Source organism: Panicum virgatum, chromosome 4K (assembly GCF_016808335.1).
Source record: "Panicum virgatum strain AP13 chromosome 4K, P.virgatum_v5, whole genome shotgun sequence".
NCBI classification, from domain to species: Eukaryota; Viridiplantae; Streptophyta; class Magnoliopsida; order Poales; family Poaceae; genus Panicum; species Panicum virgatum.
This window is the reverse complement of record NC_053139.1, coordinates 12,836,643-12,852,633: the sequence shown is the minus strand read 5'-3', so window position 1 is coordinate 12,852,633 and position 15,991 is coordinate 12,836,643. Positions and strand designations below refer to the sequence as shown.

General features: G+C 46.8%; 2 protein-coding genes across 3 annotated transcripts; both read right to left on the bottom strand.

The window, feature by feature from the left end:
• Positions 1-1,637, bottom strand: LOC120705069 (cyclin-dependent kinase inhibitor 1-like). 2 transcript variants are annotated; one of them, XM_039989602.1, is made up of 4 exons: positions 1,102-1,637; positions 918-982; positions 619-816; positions 1-520 (listed from the first exon to the last, which is right to left on the bottom strand). In XM_039989602.1, exons 1-4 carry the CDS (start codon positions 1,552-1,554, stop codon positions 442-444), a joined length of 795 nt encoding a protein of 264 aa, XP_039845536.1. In that variant the 5' UTR covers positions 1,555-1,637; the 3' UTR covers positions 1-441. The 2 variants fall into 2 exon arrangements, with proteins under 2 accessions (XP_039845536.1, XP_039845538.1); XM_039989604.1 differs by having other exon boundaries at positions 177-520; positions 613-816.
• Positions 1,638-7,652: 6,015 nt separating this feature from the next.
• LOC120703189 (DNA mismatch repair protein MSH2-like) lies at positions 7,653-15,932 on the bottom strand. Its single transcript, XM_039987199.1, has 13 exons — positions 15,721-15,932; positions 15,594-15,643; positions 15,444-15,476; positions 13,366-14,439; positions 12,523-13,074; positions 12,339-12,449; positions 12,173-12,262; positions 11,966-12,037; positions 10,628-10,738; positions 9,780-9,906; positions 8,814-9,013; positions 8,526-8,678; positions 7,653-8,230 (listed from the first exon to the last, which is right to left on the bottom strand). The coding sequence occupies exons 1-13, from the start codon at positions 15,773-15,775 to the stop codon at positions 8,030-8,032; spliced, it is 2,829 nt and encodes a 942-aa protein (XP_039843133.1). The 5' UTR covers positions 15,776-15,932; the 3' UTR covers positions 7,653-8,029.
• Positions 15,933-15,991: the final 59 nt, after the last annotated feature.

Genomic DNA, 15,991 nt, shown 5'->3' with positions numbered 1-15,991 from the left:
TTTCCTGTCACACAGAATACTGATCAGCTGAAATTAGCCGGCAGCTCACACCTGTGAGTGCTGTCAGCGAAACAATTTTTAACAATGGGGCGGTGGTTAACTGTCGCAGCTGCAGCAGCAGTACTGTACATTGAATGCCGGCTGTCCCGATGACACCAACCGGAAACAGAAACAGAATGGGAGTCGGATGGAGATAGACTCCTATTCAGGAGCCGACGCTAGTTGGCTACTACTGCCCACAGCCCAGCAGTGCCCAAGCGGAAATGCTCGTGTCTTTTCTCTGCTCGGCTGCGTCCTCTGTACTGTTTCCTCTTTGGAGCTAGCGGCGTCCGATGGATCTCTTCCCGGTCCCGCCGCCGCCTTTTCGGCTCCCGCGGTCCCGCCCCGCTTTACGTACGCTCCCTTTTCTTTTCCCGCCGGCGTGTACGTCATCGATCAGCATCAGCCGCTGGCCACCGTGGTCCACTCGAACCGGCCGCCGGCGTCGAGCGGCAGGCCGCGGGCGACGTCGAAGTTGTACCTGCGGTGGAGGAAAGAGCCCGGAGTTAGCGACCTCGGTGGTCATGACGGCGGCGACGGCGACCGACGGGATGGGAACTCGCTCGTTCCTACGCTTACTTGGCTGCGAAGCGCTCGGCCACGGCCTTCTCCGCGGCCGCGAAGAACTCCTCCATCTCCTCCGCGGCCGGTGCCGTCCTAGCTCTGCAAGCCACCGAGGTTGGCGCGGCCCAAGTCGTTGGTCCTGCCTGCTGAGACTGACCCGACTCCTCGTCGCTGAGATCTACCGGCGGCCGGCTCGACGGCGTCGCCACCCTCCTGAATCGCGACAATTCATCAGAACAAAATTAACGACCGTGAGAAATTCCTACACACATGGACCCGTAACTCGCGCAGAATTAATATTCCGGCGGGCTCACCTCTCGCGGTCGCAGCCGGCCGAGTCGCTGGCAGCGCTCTCGACGCCGCGGTAGTCCTCGCGTACCTGTGCCAGGTCGAAGAAACCACGATGAGAAAGCATAATTAATTCAGCCAGCGACCATGCATGTGCAGCGGGTTCAAGTAGCTAGCAGGGCTCCTGCACTGCGCGGTGCGCGCACCCACCTCCTCTGCGCCGCCACCGCTCCTCTCCCAAGCCGCGGCCGCGACAACGACATCCACCGACGACGCCGTGCTGGAGCAGCTCGACGAGGTCCCGGCGACCGCCGCCACGGGGGGCTCCTCCGACGCTCCTCCAGACCGTGGGGGCGCCCCTACAGGCCGCAGCAGCGCCGCCGGGCACCGCGCCTCGGCCATGAACAGCCTCCTGCTCCGCAGCCGCAGGTAGCACGCTGCCTCCGCCGCCGCCGCGCAGCCGCCGTCGCCACGGCCCGCCCCCACGCCCGCCACCTCCGCGCGCGCGGCCGCCTGCTTCCTGGGTCTCTTGGGCGCCGCCGCCGCCGCGGCGCTCGCGAGGGAGGCCGCGGAGCGGGCGGACCGCGTCCGGACGCCGGCCACCGCCTGCGCGAGCTCCGCGGCCCGCGCCCGCCCCGCGCGCTTCCTCATGTACTTTCCCATCAGGGCCGAACCAAAGGCGCGGCCTGCGCTGTGGAGACTTTGGACGCTTGCCTGCTGCTCTCCCTTGCCTTGGCTTGCCTTCCCCCTCGCGCACGCACGGGGACAGTGGGACATCACACACTCCACCCTCCTTTCTATCTTGCGAAATTTGTATCCAGCACGCTCTGAAAGACTGGTTTTGTGTGAAGCACACCGTGAAAATTGAATTTGTCTCCAACACATTTTAAAATTGTAATTTTGTCTCCAATACACCATGCTGAGTATAATAATCAATTTTAGCTTAGAGGTGTAAAAAGATCATTTTGCCCCTAGGCCCACTTGTCATCTTCTTCCCCTTCTCTTTCTTCCTTCTCCCGCTATTCCCTCCCTTCCGCAGATGGCGCGCTCGCCACGGGACCACGCCGCGCGCGGGGCAGACGGTGGGGCACGGCGAGCCCTGTCCCTTTCCTCTCACAGTGAGCAGGGCGCGGCGCCACGGGACCACTCGGGCGGAGGCGCGACGGCCACTACGGCGGAGCCACGGCGGGGCAGTGGGCCTCGGCCGGCGCGTGTTGGGGCTGCGCGCGCTCGACTCCCCCCCCCCCTCTCCCCCTCTCTGGCGTCCATGGAGGAGCTCGGAGGCGACGTCCAATGGAGGAGCTGAGGTGGAGGAGCGCGCGCCACGGGTAGCCCGCGCGGAGGAACGCGGCGAGGACGGAGGAGTGCGCGACGACATCGCGGCGGGGCAGGTCGTCGGACCCGAGGAGGAGGCGCGCGGCAGCAGGGAGGTCGCCGGACCCGAGGAGGCCGGAGCCCATGGAGGAGCTGGGGCCCGTCCCCGGCGCCCATCGAGCGCGCGCCGTGGGTAGCCCCCGGCGCCCATGGAGCGCGCCGCGGCCGCCTGGGTCCGCCTTGTCGACGGGGGAGGTAGGAGACAGCCGGCCACCAGCCGCCGCGCTGCGCGCCGTCGCAGCCTCCGCCTCGCAATGGCCTCCACGCGCCGCCAGGGCCCGAGCTCGAGGCCCCCATGGACGCTGCCGCGGCCTGAGCTAAGGCCTGCCATGGCCGCCGCTGCCATGGCCTCCGAGCTCGAGCAAGGGACGGAGCTCGAGGAGGAGCCGGGACACTCGACCGCTGCACCGGATTTCGAGCAGCTGGGGAGGAGGGGCCCGGCCGGAGGAGGAGCAGATCCGGCCGCCGAGATCCGCCCGCGCGCCTGGCGATGGGAGCCCGCCGCCATGCTCCTCCGCCACGCGCAGCCGTCTCGCGAGCCCACTGCCCTGCCGCGCCCGCCGTCGTGCCCCGCGTGCGCCACCGCCCCGGTGGTGGTCGGAGCTCAGGCAGCAGCAGCTTGGTGGAGAAGAAAAAGAGAGGACGGCAGAGGCAAAGGAGAGGGAGAGTAAGATGACAGGTGGGGCCAAGGGCAAATAAGACTTTTTACCTCTTCTCCCAGACGAAAATAATTAGTTTATTTGCAGTGGTGTGTTGCGGACCAAAGAACTCTTTTGCAATGTGCTGCAGATAAATTTAACTTTGATGATGTGTTACATACAAAACCCCACTTTCGCAATGTCCCACGGACAAATTTCCAAAATATCTTTCCAGCCACGGCTATGACTATGGGGCGGCCGGTCAGAGGTCAGATCAGGATCCGACGGCTATGGTGGCGCGCCGTTACACACGGGGGGCCCGCCGCGGCCGTTGGGACAACGGCACAACGCAGGGCCGGGTCTATGGCCCTGTTTGTTTCGGTGTAGTACTACTTAGCACACGATTCCCGAAAAAGAATTTTCAATGTATGTAGTATTAAATGAAGTTTATTTGTAAAATCTTTTCACGGATGGGCGTAACTTTTCACGACGAATCTAATGATAGTAATTAATCGATGATTGGCTACAGTGATGCTACAGTAGTCATCCTCTAATCGTGCGGTCAAAGACCTCGTTAGATTCGTCTCGTGAAGTAGAATAGAGCTGTGGAGTTAATTTTGTAAATTACCTTTATTTAGTACCTCTAATTATTAGCTAAAATTTTTATACTACTAGTACTACTACAAACCAAACAGGCCCTCTCTCTCTTCCACGACGTTTACGGCGAGACAGGACGTCATGATTGCGGGATCGGACGATTGGGGCTTCCGGATTTCGAATTCAAAGCTCAGTTGTGTCAGACGGCGTGGGCGTGCGCGTGTGGCGTAGTACTTGGTGACATGGCTCAGGCATGCATGCGTCGGGAGTAAATGTCGCCACGTGCGTGCACCGTCGCTGCAACCGTGGGCCGGCCTCGCGCTGGCCGTTTTTTTTGTTTCAGCTAGCATTCAGATTACGTACTTGTGTGAGAATCGTACTCGGTTTATGTGAAACTATTGATTAATCTTTTAAAATGAGAATTAGCACGTGTCCGTCTCTCGACACGTCACGTGCTAATCCACACCTTAGAGGTACTTAATCAATACAATTCACCTAGAACGAGAGCAAACCCGGTAGTCTCGATACGTGTTTGCTACATGCCCAGAATTAAGCACACGTACCGTTATACAAGCACATACATTGCCGATGATCCACAAATAACAGTTTTACACACTTAAAATTACAAGTTCAACATAGAAAGATTCAACTAACTTACATTACAAGCCTTGGACTCATGAAAGCCTTATTAAACAGAAACTTAAAAATTATTATATTTACATGCTCTCACGAAATTCGATTACGATAAAACCTACTACGATGATGATGTCTTGCTCAAGGACACCATCCCAACCTCAACGACCTACTCCTCCCCCGCGTCTGAATCGGCGGGGTAGGAGTGGTCGAACACCACTTCTGGTTCACCTGCATTTAGAGTTAGAAGCACCCTGAGTACAAAGGTACTCGCAAGACTTACGCGATTAAATAAACAAGGATCATGCAAAGTCTTAAAGTAATTATTGCATAGACTATCACCTAGCAAACTTAATTAATCTTGCCCAACCCCCAAACAATTTTAGTTAATTAAGAGAGTAACATAATCTATAACTGATCATAGCTGTACACATGAACCATTCCCAACATAATCGAAATTCTATGAGGAGTTCATGGGATAAAGAGTTTGCTCATAACCGAGAGCGCGGCAATTCGAATTGATTAAAACCTTGCAAGGGTGTACTACTTTACCCACACGACGCGAGGACCATGCAACTCACCTAACCGATCACGTCGGGCAAGGGGGTACTCACGTCAACCGTTCCCAACAAGGCTCAACCGTTGAGGGTACGCCCAGCTTGCGCGTGGAGACTTAGTTCCACCGAGGACATCTCTAAATTTTTCCTTTACATAGTTCCACTCGGGGACCCACTAAACCTCCCTGCATAGCCCTTGGTCACGTGTCTGGGACCGGGCCTCAATGATCAAGTCAAAGAAGGTAATTGGCTCATCCGTACCATTATATTGGATATGTGGTAGCACGGAAAGGTGCTCAAAACCAACGTCATCCACTCGGTCCTTAATCAATTCAAGCGGACTATGCCCATGTGACTTCATTCTCTAGGCCCTACTATTCCGCTCGAATCTCGATACTACCAAACTCTTACCACCAAGCCGAATCAGTGCAACAAGGCTATCCGGTAAATGTGATCCTCCAAATTATTCCTGTCTAGCGAGCAAAAGATGTACTCTAAGCAGGGCTAAGCATCTAGTCAGGTTAAGTGATTAACTGACTAACTAGTGCCAAAAACGAGGATAACAAATCAAGGAAGGATAATACACACAAATAGGTACAAGAATGCAATACATACATAATATACATATAACCCCAACATAACCCGGTGAGATAACTATCTAACTCAGATTAAATAGGAGCAAGTAATCATGCTTAGCTGCTTGCCTCGGTTAGCTTCAGGCTCGACCGCGAACTGGACTTCGGGTTCAGGCTCGACGGACTCGGCGGGCTCCACGGGTTCGTTCTCCGACGATTCGGTCACTATAATGCATGAATGCGATACATGAATTAGTGCGATGCTATGCTTATGCATAAAATAAACTGCATGAAATGAATCTCCGGTTTCAAAACCGGATGTTCCGGTTTTTAGAATTTGACAGGCCAAAACCGGAACTTCCGGTTTCTAAAACCGGCAGTTCCGGTTTCAACGGGTTACTTGCGGACTGTCCGCTCTAAAGAGCCGGACCGTCCGCGACTCGACTTTCGACGCGGCGACCATGGCGCAGCGGCGGCACGGCCGTGTTCCGGCGGCAGAGCAGGGCCGGAGCGGGCCGAAGGAGGCGCGCACGGGGTGTTCTAGGGCGAGGCGAAGCTCACCCCACAAGTGGACGGCGAAGAGAGGCAACGAGAGAATGCCGCGACGGCGACGGGTGGTGGCGGGCGAAGGCGCTCGCCGGCGGCCCTGCACGGCGAATAAAGAGACCGGGTAAGGAGGGGAATCGAGCGAGGAGAAGGAGAAGATGCTCCCCACGTGAGGAATCGAGCCACGGCTCACCGGAGACGATGAATCGACGGCGAGGGCGGAGCTCGGACGGCGACGGCAATGGGGAACGGGGAAAGAGCTAGGGTTTGGGTTTGAGGGGAAAGGGCCGGTCGAACCTTAAGACGAGGAGAGGAGTGAGGGGGCGGCACGGCAGTCGAGGATGACCGGCGCATGTCGCGAGGATGGCCGACGGCGGTGGCGACGTGCGGCGCGCCGCGATTCGTGCTCTGCCCACGAAGCAGAGTAAAACCAAAAGTTCCAGTTTTTGAACCCGGAGGTTCCTGATTTTGAATTTTTCACCCCGAGATGTTACAACTTGCTCCGAAGCAAAATTCCAAGCGACTTTATTTTGCCCTCAAGAAACACGCATGCGCCGCACGGACGGAGAAGTTAACGAACCAAGATGCATGTGCTGCCTCTCGCCGTCGAGTGACGGTGTGCCGCCGGGCACCGTGACTTTGTGAGGGGAAAGCTAGGTTCCTTCAGTTCCGTGCTTCTGAGTTTTTTCTGGCGTCACACGTGAGACAAAAGGTTCCCGTCTGGAGCCCACTAAATTAAGCTTCGGTGAAACACGGATAAGCCGGCCAGTGTTCTTTTTTTTTTTGAAAAGTTACAAGCCGGCCAGTGTCATCCGACGAACCGGGTCCGCGATTGGAGCAGGGGTTCCAGGCGAAATGTACGCGTCGTCGCGCACACTGACCCTTTTGTTTACGGTAACTTGAGAGCAGAGGTTCAGACGATGGACAGAAAACCGTGAAGCTGCTTAACCCGTTGCGTAAGCTAAGCTAGAAGCAGCAGTTAATCACTTGGTCTAATTAATTAAGAAGGTGGCCGCAGCTTTTCACCTAATTTTCTGTTTACTCCAAATGTCATGGTCTCTGACGCGCGCGAAGATGAAAGGTACCCAATCAATGTTGAAAAGTAACCGGCCGACTATTGTTAATCGATAGCATTCACACATATGAGGAGCATCCGATGCTTGTCTACTCGTCGGGAACTCATCGGAGAATGAAGGAACAAGGAAGAGAGGAATCGAAAGCTGCGAGCACGAAAGATGCAGTGACGGGAGGAGGGAGCCGAGGACAACGGAGGGCAGCCCCAACCCAGACTCTACCATGGAGTCTAAACCTCCTATTTATTATGTTTTGCTGATGTGGCAGTATATTTATGAAAGAGTGAGGGAGAGAAACCAAGACTCCAAGTCTTATTTAAACTCCAAGTCTTCACGCAAATCAAGAATGAATGTGAGAGAGACAAATGAGCCATATAAACTAAAATAACACACTTTGCATTGGAAAGTATAGTTTCTTGTGATGGAGTCTTTGAGACTTAGACTCTATAAGTGGATTCTGCATTGAGACTGCCCTGATCCAGCAAGTGACAAGGGCAGCGCCCTTGCGCGCCATCGAGCCGCATCTCCCCCGGCCGGGTCCAAGCGGCGGAATGCCGGATGAGGCACACGGGTTGCCAAGCTGGCAACCTCGCAAATATTTCGTGGGAGATCATGCTGTGTGTATGTAGCTACAGATGTGCAGTTTAGATATGTATATAGTTACCACCGTGACGGAGGGCTGACCCGACTCGTATATGAGATAAGCTAAGGTCCATATATTAATAACACAGAACGAAACCAAATCAGAAGATTAAGTGGAAACCTTACTCGTTTTAGAAATATTTATAGATAAATGTATATGTATAGCAAGATACATATACATATATGTGTATGCAATAACGGCTAGAACAACAACTTGAAACGTCTAGGCACACGCCTAGGCTCTAGCCGGTGGGTCACCGCCTAGAGAGCGCCTAGCGCCTTCCTTAACATTGCACAGAGACAAACACCGAGTAACTGCAGCCGATTAAGCATTCAGCAGTTGTGCTACCGCCATATGTACGCATGGTTTTTTGCAGGTCGTTTTGCGTTAAGCCTAGAGAACAATCTACGCCAATGCATATTAACAAAAATGGACCAGGAAGTCCTAGCACCGGCGTAGTTCTCTAACAGTTTCACCTTAACAAAATTCAGACTAATTCGCTTCAGAGGAACTGTTGAAGCCAAGGATTGTCAGCTGCATCTTTCAGCAAGTCGGCTTTCAGTTTGGAGGCTATCTCCATGGTCTTGCTCCCATCCATCTCGTGTATAGGCAATGCTGCCATTTCGTCCAGGAAAAGCCGAGCCCGAGCAGCCCCTCTTGTCACATCATCTGGGCTAAATACCCTCTTTCGCTTTGATCCAACCTGTACAGGACAACACTTGCTATCTTAGGTCATGTTTCAGCACAGTATGGGGCATGGGCAGGATACGCCATACAAGTCACCACCGAAACTCCCATCTATTATACAGTGGATGAAAGTAATTATTTCACCCTAATTGCAGATAAAGGCATAGAAACTTCAAAAATCTAGTAATGCGAGAATTCTGAATCCAATATTCATTTCATTATGCTAAAATCAATCGCATACAAAAAAGCAGGTGCATTTTAATTGATATCTAATCTATAACTTTTATTTGAATTTTTTTCATTGTAGATACCTCGTCTTTTGAATCTTCAGAAAAGGTGGGTGTAGTAGAAAAGTCTTCTAACTCTGCTGCTTTGCTTTTTGCAAGAGCAACAACAGCTTCTGGAAAATTAGCAAATTCTGCAACGTGAATACCAAAACTTTGGTCGCATGCCCCAGGTTCAACCTACAACACGAACAGGAAAATATTGTAAATATAATATCTGTGGAGGCATCATTTCACACACCACTAATGCTGACTTGCTTCTGTAAGCCAAAAAGGGGATTTTAAATGTGTCCAGAATTTCACATCATGAGATACCTTGTAAAGCATAGTTAACTTCCGACTTGATGGGTCTATGTGAGCACCCACATGATAATTTGAAATTCCAACATCAGAAACATGCAGGTGCTCATCATCATTTCTATGTGCTAATGCAGTTAATTCATGGAAATGGGTTGCAAAAAGGGTAGGTGCTCGAGTCACTTCCACTAGATGCTCACAGATAGCCCATGCGAGACCTGATAATATATCAATCAAAAAAGAATTAGAAGTTCCAGTTTTCTGGAAGTTTGAGAATATTGCAGCATTACATAACCAACTCTGATTATTTATTAACTAGTATCTCCATTGGAGCATGAAAAGGGAAATCCTTATAAAAATGGATGCTTAATGTCAAAAAAAATAATTGGTGACTTATATAAGTTGGATAACCAAGAAAAAAAACACCATTGATATAGACACTCTTTATTCTAGGTTTTATTCAAAACAATTTAAAAGGAATACATTAACAACAGTTCTAGGTAATACCGAATCAGACTAATGGGACGGATTAACACCACTAACAGTGACTTCGGTAAATGGAACATTAACAGCAAGCGCAAGGGAACAAGGAAATATACCAATACTTGTTTTTGTCCAAAACATGTTTTAACCAAGTACGAAGTGTAAAACATGCAATGCTAGTAGAACGACCTCATAAGTATGTGTATTGCCTGCTTCATATCTAGTACTTGAAAGAGAAGTGGACCCAAGCCCTCACTCAAAAATTTGAAGACACCCCCCCACCCATCCACACACACACAAACCCACCCCCACCGACACACACACACACACACACACACACAAAAGTGTTGCCCTGGGTCCACTCCTGACTAACATGATTTTAAAAATCAATATAGCTTAGCAGTAACGGAGATGAAAGTTTGCATATGCAAAAAAGAAACAAAACAAAAGATAATTATCAAACTTGAAAGAGAAAAACCAAGAAAGGTTTCCAACACTGACCAAAACCATCATATGTGGAAGTTCCACGTCCCAGCTCGTCAATAATTATAAGAGACTTATCAGTGGCACCTTTCAGGATGGATGCTGTTTCAAGCATTTCTTGCATAAAGGTTGATACACCACGAAGCTGTCAAAAAGAAATGTAAAAATAACAGTTAATCACATACTATTTTGTGTAAGTATATAAATTTTAATGTTTGTTCATAAGTTACAGCAAGTTTCCATCTTCCTATAAGAAAAGATCCTGCTGTTATTATCCATTCAATTTAAATAATTTTATACAAAAATGGTATATAAGGAGTTGTATTCTCAAATGTGCCAAGTGAATATTTGTATTTTAATTAGGATCAAGGGCTTTAGAGGAAGAAAGTATTGAGAATTGTACAATTTTTAGTCTTTAGAAAAAAATAAACTTGATTGATATAGCAAAGGTGTTACTTGTGTAATCTATGTTATTTTTTTCCCTGCTCATGTGAATCTTTGATTTGCTACATTTGTATGACTATTGAGTACTCCCTCCGTTCCAAATTGTATTTCGTTTGACTTTTTTGACCCTAAGTTTGACCACTCGTCTTATTCAAAAATTTGTGCAAAATATCACTTCTTTTGTTGTGGATTGCTTTATCAATACAAGATCTTCAAGAATGATTTAAATTTGGCAATGTTTACACAAATTTTTTGAATTAAACAAGTGGTCAAACTTAGGGTCAAAAAAATCAAACAAACTACAATTTGAACGGAGGTAGTAGCTAGTATGAGTGACTGCAACAGAAGTTTATATAACAACAAAAGGCATTTCCAATATAAAACTTAAATAACAAAATATTTTGACATTGGAACCAACTTACTTGGCAATCACCAGCACCAACACGAGCAAAAATACAATCTCTCACACTAATACTTGCTTGATCACAAGGAACAAAGGAACCAACTTGTGCCATCAAAACGTTTACACCAACCTGGCTCCCATAGAAAAGTAATGAAGCAGTGAAAGATATTATTAGTTGCTTCAAATAATATGTCTGAAACAATATAAAACAAATTTCAGTAGCCAACATCCAAGAACGAGAAGATCAAGGAGCTATAAGAACATGGAGGAAAATCAAATTATATGTTTGAACATGTCCAAATGTACTCCAGCTGAATCAAACTGGTTTGAGTTCGTTAACTAAAATGAACTGATCAAGGAGTTTGAGTTCATTAACTAAAATGCACTGATCAAGAAGTTACAGAACAATGCTCACACTCTTTACCTATTGTATTCTTGGGAAAAGGAAAACAGATCTGGTTTAACATCAATCCTTCAAAAAGTACAATCAAGAGGAGTCTCAGACACATAAGAAAGCTTTTACCAACAGCATTTTAAATAGCTGATGTCCTAGCTAAACCCTTCTTTAGAAATTATGAAGAGGTTAATTTCTGAGCAATCCATCCAACTACCAATTTCATCTACATCCAGACACCAGATTTGGCATTGTAACCCATTTCCAATACTAGTTTGCTTTGGTATTGGTACCCAATTCAATTCCAGCAGCTCAATATCTGCATCCAAGTGCAGCCTAATGCATATTCACAGAGATGAAGGTATCTACATAATTTCTTTCAAAGAAAGAGTTACTGTGATAGATGATTATAACAGTTTGGATCAATCATCCAAGAACTTATTGGTCTGCTGTTTTTTTTCTTTCCTGACGAATGTTGTAAAATTAAATAGCATTTTAGAGTATTGTGGTGCTGACAACTCCTATGAACCAGTATGCATAATGCAACAAGTATCATCCTTGTTTAACTAACATCAACAATAAAATATTTTTTTTTCATATACTCCCTCTGTTGGCAGATGTATGATGTTTTGGACATTAACACAGTCAACAATATGAACCTTTGACTAGCCAACTTTTTATACAAACATGATAATAAAAAATTATAAAATTACTAAATCATGAAAGTATTTAACACAACAGATTCAATGACACTATTTTCAAATGAATACAAATAGTTCGACTCAAAATCAATGGTTAAAGCTAGAGAATTTAACCTCATTCTAAAACGCCATATATTATGAACAGAGCTAGTATCATACAGTGCTGGACAGGTTATGTTTCCTATACATGAATCCATAACACTTGTAAATAAATTCCTTGAATGGGGTCCTCATAAATTTTATCATGTAAGTACAATCAAACCTGTCTTATAAACGTGGATTTTCCTCCCATGTTTGGCCCAGTGATGATCTGAAACCAACTCTTCCCTCTTACCTGTTTAGGGCAATTGAAGCATCACTTATTTCACTGACTAAGTGATATAATTGCATCAAAGCAGGGGCCTCCCTCGCTGTGCACAGTTCAAAAAAAAGTGATATAATTGCATATATCATATGACACAATATTTACCAGAGTGCAATCATTGGGTATAAAGTTAACACTATCTTGTGCTTCCAGACAAGGATGTCTGCTACTTTGTAGAATAATATCTCCTTCATCCTGTATTATGCTCTCAAGATTTAGATCTGCAGTTGAAATTTCTCCTTTCATAGGGTTTAGCAAGTGTTTTCCTTACCGATGCTGTAATGTCTGGCCTTACATAAGGAACTGGGCAACTAGTTGCCAAATCAGCAAAACTTTGTAAAACATCCAACTCTGACAGAACCACAGCAAAATTTTCAAATACCTGCACCAAGAATTAAAAATTTATCACAATCATGTACAAAAAGAGCCTAAAGGTAAAAGAATTATTAGTGTACCTCTGAGAAGGTGCCTGAAACGTTCACTACATCATCAACAACCTTTTTCTGACAACTTGTGTACTCACTGAACAGTGCCTGGTATTGATCACCAAGCTTTTTCAGCTTCGGACTAGTGAACTTCACGCCATCTTTACGAGTTTCTATAATTATGTAGTTGCTAGTGAGTTTCTTCCTGACTTTCTGCTCCTCTTTCTTTGAGATTCTGAACACATGTCCAAATGGTCCTTTTTCTAGCTTCAGGTGCTTATCAACAGAAAGATCCAGATCACTAGCTGTATGCATGTGCAAATTATTTATGTGATCTTCAACAACAGAAAGCTCATCCTTCAGCACAGCTAAGTCAGAAGAATATAGGGGAGATATTCTGTACTCTCCATTGTCCAGCTGATCAAGGTCAATAGCTGTCTCAACAAGAGAAGCAAACCTACCAAATCGATTCTCTGTCATCCATGCTTCCAATGGGTCAAGAAACTTTGTCCTTATCAATGTGGAAAATTGGCCATTGTATTGCTGAAGAATACCCTTGATGTACGAGACTCTGGAACAAGACTGCAAAACCAATGAGTAAATGGGTTAAAAAAATTGTGGTAAAAGGCATGATCTTAGAAGGTGCTACCCTTGCTTAAGAAAACTACTCTGTTTCCTACAAGGCTATGCACAAATACAGAGCAACACAAGTACCATGAAGGTTCAATGCACTCCTTTTATTACATGTTACTAGCCTTATAGGAGCAGCTAATAAATTAATATTACTCAATAATTACATCAAAATACATTTTTAAGCAAACAATCATCTTTGCATATCATTAACAGAAAATAACAGTAGGTTGCAGAAAAAACCTGGTAAAGCTTAACAACAGGCTGCAGATTGGCTGATTTCTTTCGGAGTGAATGTGTAAGACGATCAATATCTGATATCCTTTTAAGTTGCTGCCTGAGTCCCTGACGAAGCTCTGGGTTTTCTACGATAGCCTGAACCATATCTAATCTGTTATTGATTTCATTTACATCTAACAGAGGTTGTTTCAGCCATCTGTTCAGCAATCTCTTTCCCATCCCAACAGTACAGGTTCTGTTCATCAAACCAAACAAACTGAAGTTCTTGTTCATATCAGTTTTCCCTTCTGCAATGTTTAGTGCTCGCACCGCAGCAGAATCAAGTCTCATGTAGCAGTTCAAATTGTATTTCTCAATTGTGTAATTTCCATAGTTAGTATCATCTGCTAGCAACTCAGCATAAGATAACAGAGCTCCAAGGGCAACAACAGCATAGTCAAACTGAGATAGCAGGTCAGAAACTGGCTCAACAGAACCCCTGATTATTCTACCAAGATCTTGTGCAAGATCTCTGGATTTGAAGTCAGCCTTCTTTCTTTCAGTCAATAGAACATTACAATTCCTAATGGCATTTTGAAGGGGATCCAAATCAATGGATTTCTCACAATCTGCTGGGATAAGACACTCCTTGCAACCTAATGCAACAAGTGCTGATTCAACATTTGTGAATCGGCTATCTTCAGGGAACTCGGCTAACCCAAGCTTCCTGTTGGTCATATCCAAAAAACTAAGCCCTACATACAGCTGACTTTCCCGGAATACTGGAAAAAGAGCAACAATGACTGGTGAATCTTGCATGTCATTATTTGCAAACAGAATGTCTTCAAAACTACCAATATTTCCAGGAGTTCCAGACTTTGTTAACCTCCAACTCGACCCACTTCCCTCATAGAGCTCCAATGTACGGTCAGTCCGCTCCAACAAAATGTTGCGTGCAATGGTCTCAAACATAGCCTTGCTAACACTGGCACTTGAGATTCCATCAGAGCTGCTACCTAGTTGACGCAAGGCTGACATTGTGTGGTAGTAGGTCCTTGCAATAAATGTTGCATTCTCACCATGAGCAGTGTAATAATCCTAAACAACATTTAACACTGTTATATCATGCCATTCTACAGTGGAAGGTGAATACAGATCAAATTCCCAAAGAAAAAAGAACAGCTAAATTTAACTCTGCCCGGACACAGTATCTCTCAACAGTTGTGATTGCTATACTATGAAGATAGCATTGGCATGCAAATAGAATGCAGGAAAGAGTGCTGATAGTAGAAACAAGTCTGGAAGAAAATGACGATTTATATTGGGGCATTTGTGTTTCTACCCCTACTATGGAGTGTAATTGTGATTTTGCCCTTTACTATTCACAAGTCAATGAGATTTTGCCCCTAGTCAATGGTCAAAACAGGGGGCAAATGCGCAAAGACCAAGGGCAAAATCGCATTGACTTGTAAAAGTAAAGGGCAAAATCAAAAAGTTAAAAGAACGAGGGCAAAACCATAATTGCACTTCAAAGTAGGGGCAAGAACATCAAAAACCATCTATATTTGCATGATTTTCACCGAACTTCTTTTTACTAAACATTTATGGCCCTTCCGAGGAAATATTTCTGAATTGTTGATTATTTCTTCAGATGAACCTACAAACTGGGCATAAATCCTATTGGACACAAAAAGAAATGTATCAACGGAATATGTAACCCAAAGTATGCAGCATTGCTCCCATGGGTCAAACAGTTCCTTCTTTGCTACCTCATCATTGCTGGCTTTAAGTAATTGATGACTTTAAACATATAAGCATCGAACTAGGATTAAACCACTAAATTCAAGTTGAAACCAATTCATATGATACCGGACTGTCAAGGAAAATGAGCTTACACTATCATTGTTATCTAATAATTCATCTGTAATCTATGTGTTCAATTATCAGGTGAATAAAAAGCACAATAGTCCATTTTCCTGACAGAGTGACAGTAACGACACGTCTACCAGTGCCATTTCCCCCCTTTTCCTAGTCCATACTACTGTTCACGGGGGGAAAAAGAGGCCGGCGGCGGGGGTGTTGGAACAACGCGAAGAAATTACCCTGCGATCGAAGAGACGAACGGCCCGGGGATCCTGCCAGACCAATGGAAAAAAAGAGTGGGGAACGGAAATCAGCCAACAACAATAAAAAAAACTCCAAAATAGTCGCCCAAAACTAGGACCAAGAATGAGAAATCGAAGGATGCGCACCTGCGGCAGCTTCTTGAAGAAGGAGATGAAGCCCTGCGCCTGCCTCGCATCTATCCATCCACAAGAAAATAAGGCGAAAGCGGAGCCCGGCGATTTGAAAGAAAGAATCGCGCGAGGGCGGACTGACCTAGCTTGAGCTCGGGGAGCTTGCCGCCCTCCGGGGTGAAGTCGTCGCCCTCCATCGCCAAGCTGCCCCGCGCCGGCGCGCAGTGGACGGCGGCGGCGGCGCGGAGGGCGGACTATCTGCTCGCGCGGCGGGAAAAGGTGGGGTTTTCGCGGGGGAATGAGGAGCCAGCGCGCGCGCGGGGCGAGGACTGAGGAGCGAGGAGGGGTCCGGGAGAGCTCCTAGTACCTTCCGGCAGATAAAGGCCATTGATGGGGTGGGAGTGGGAGCACCG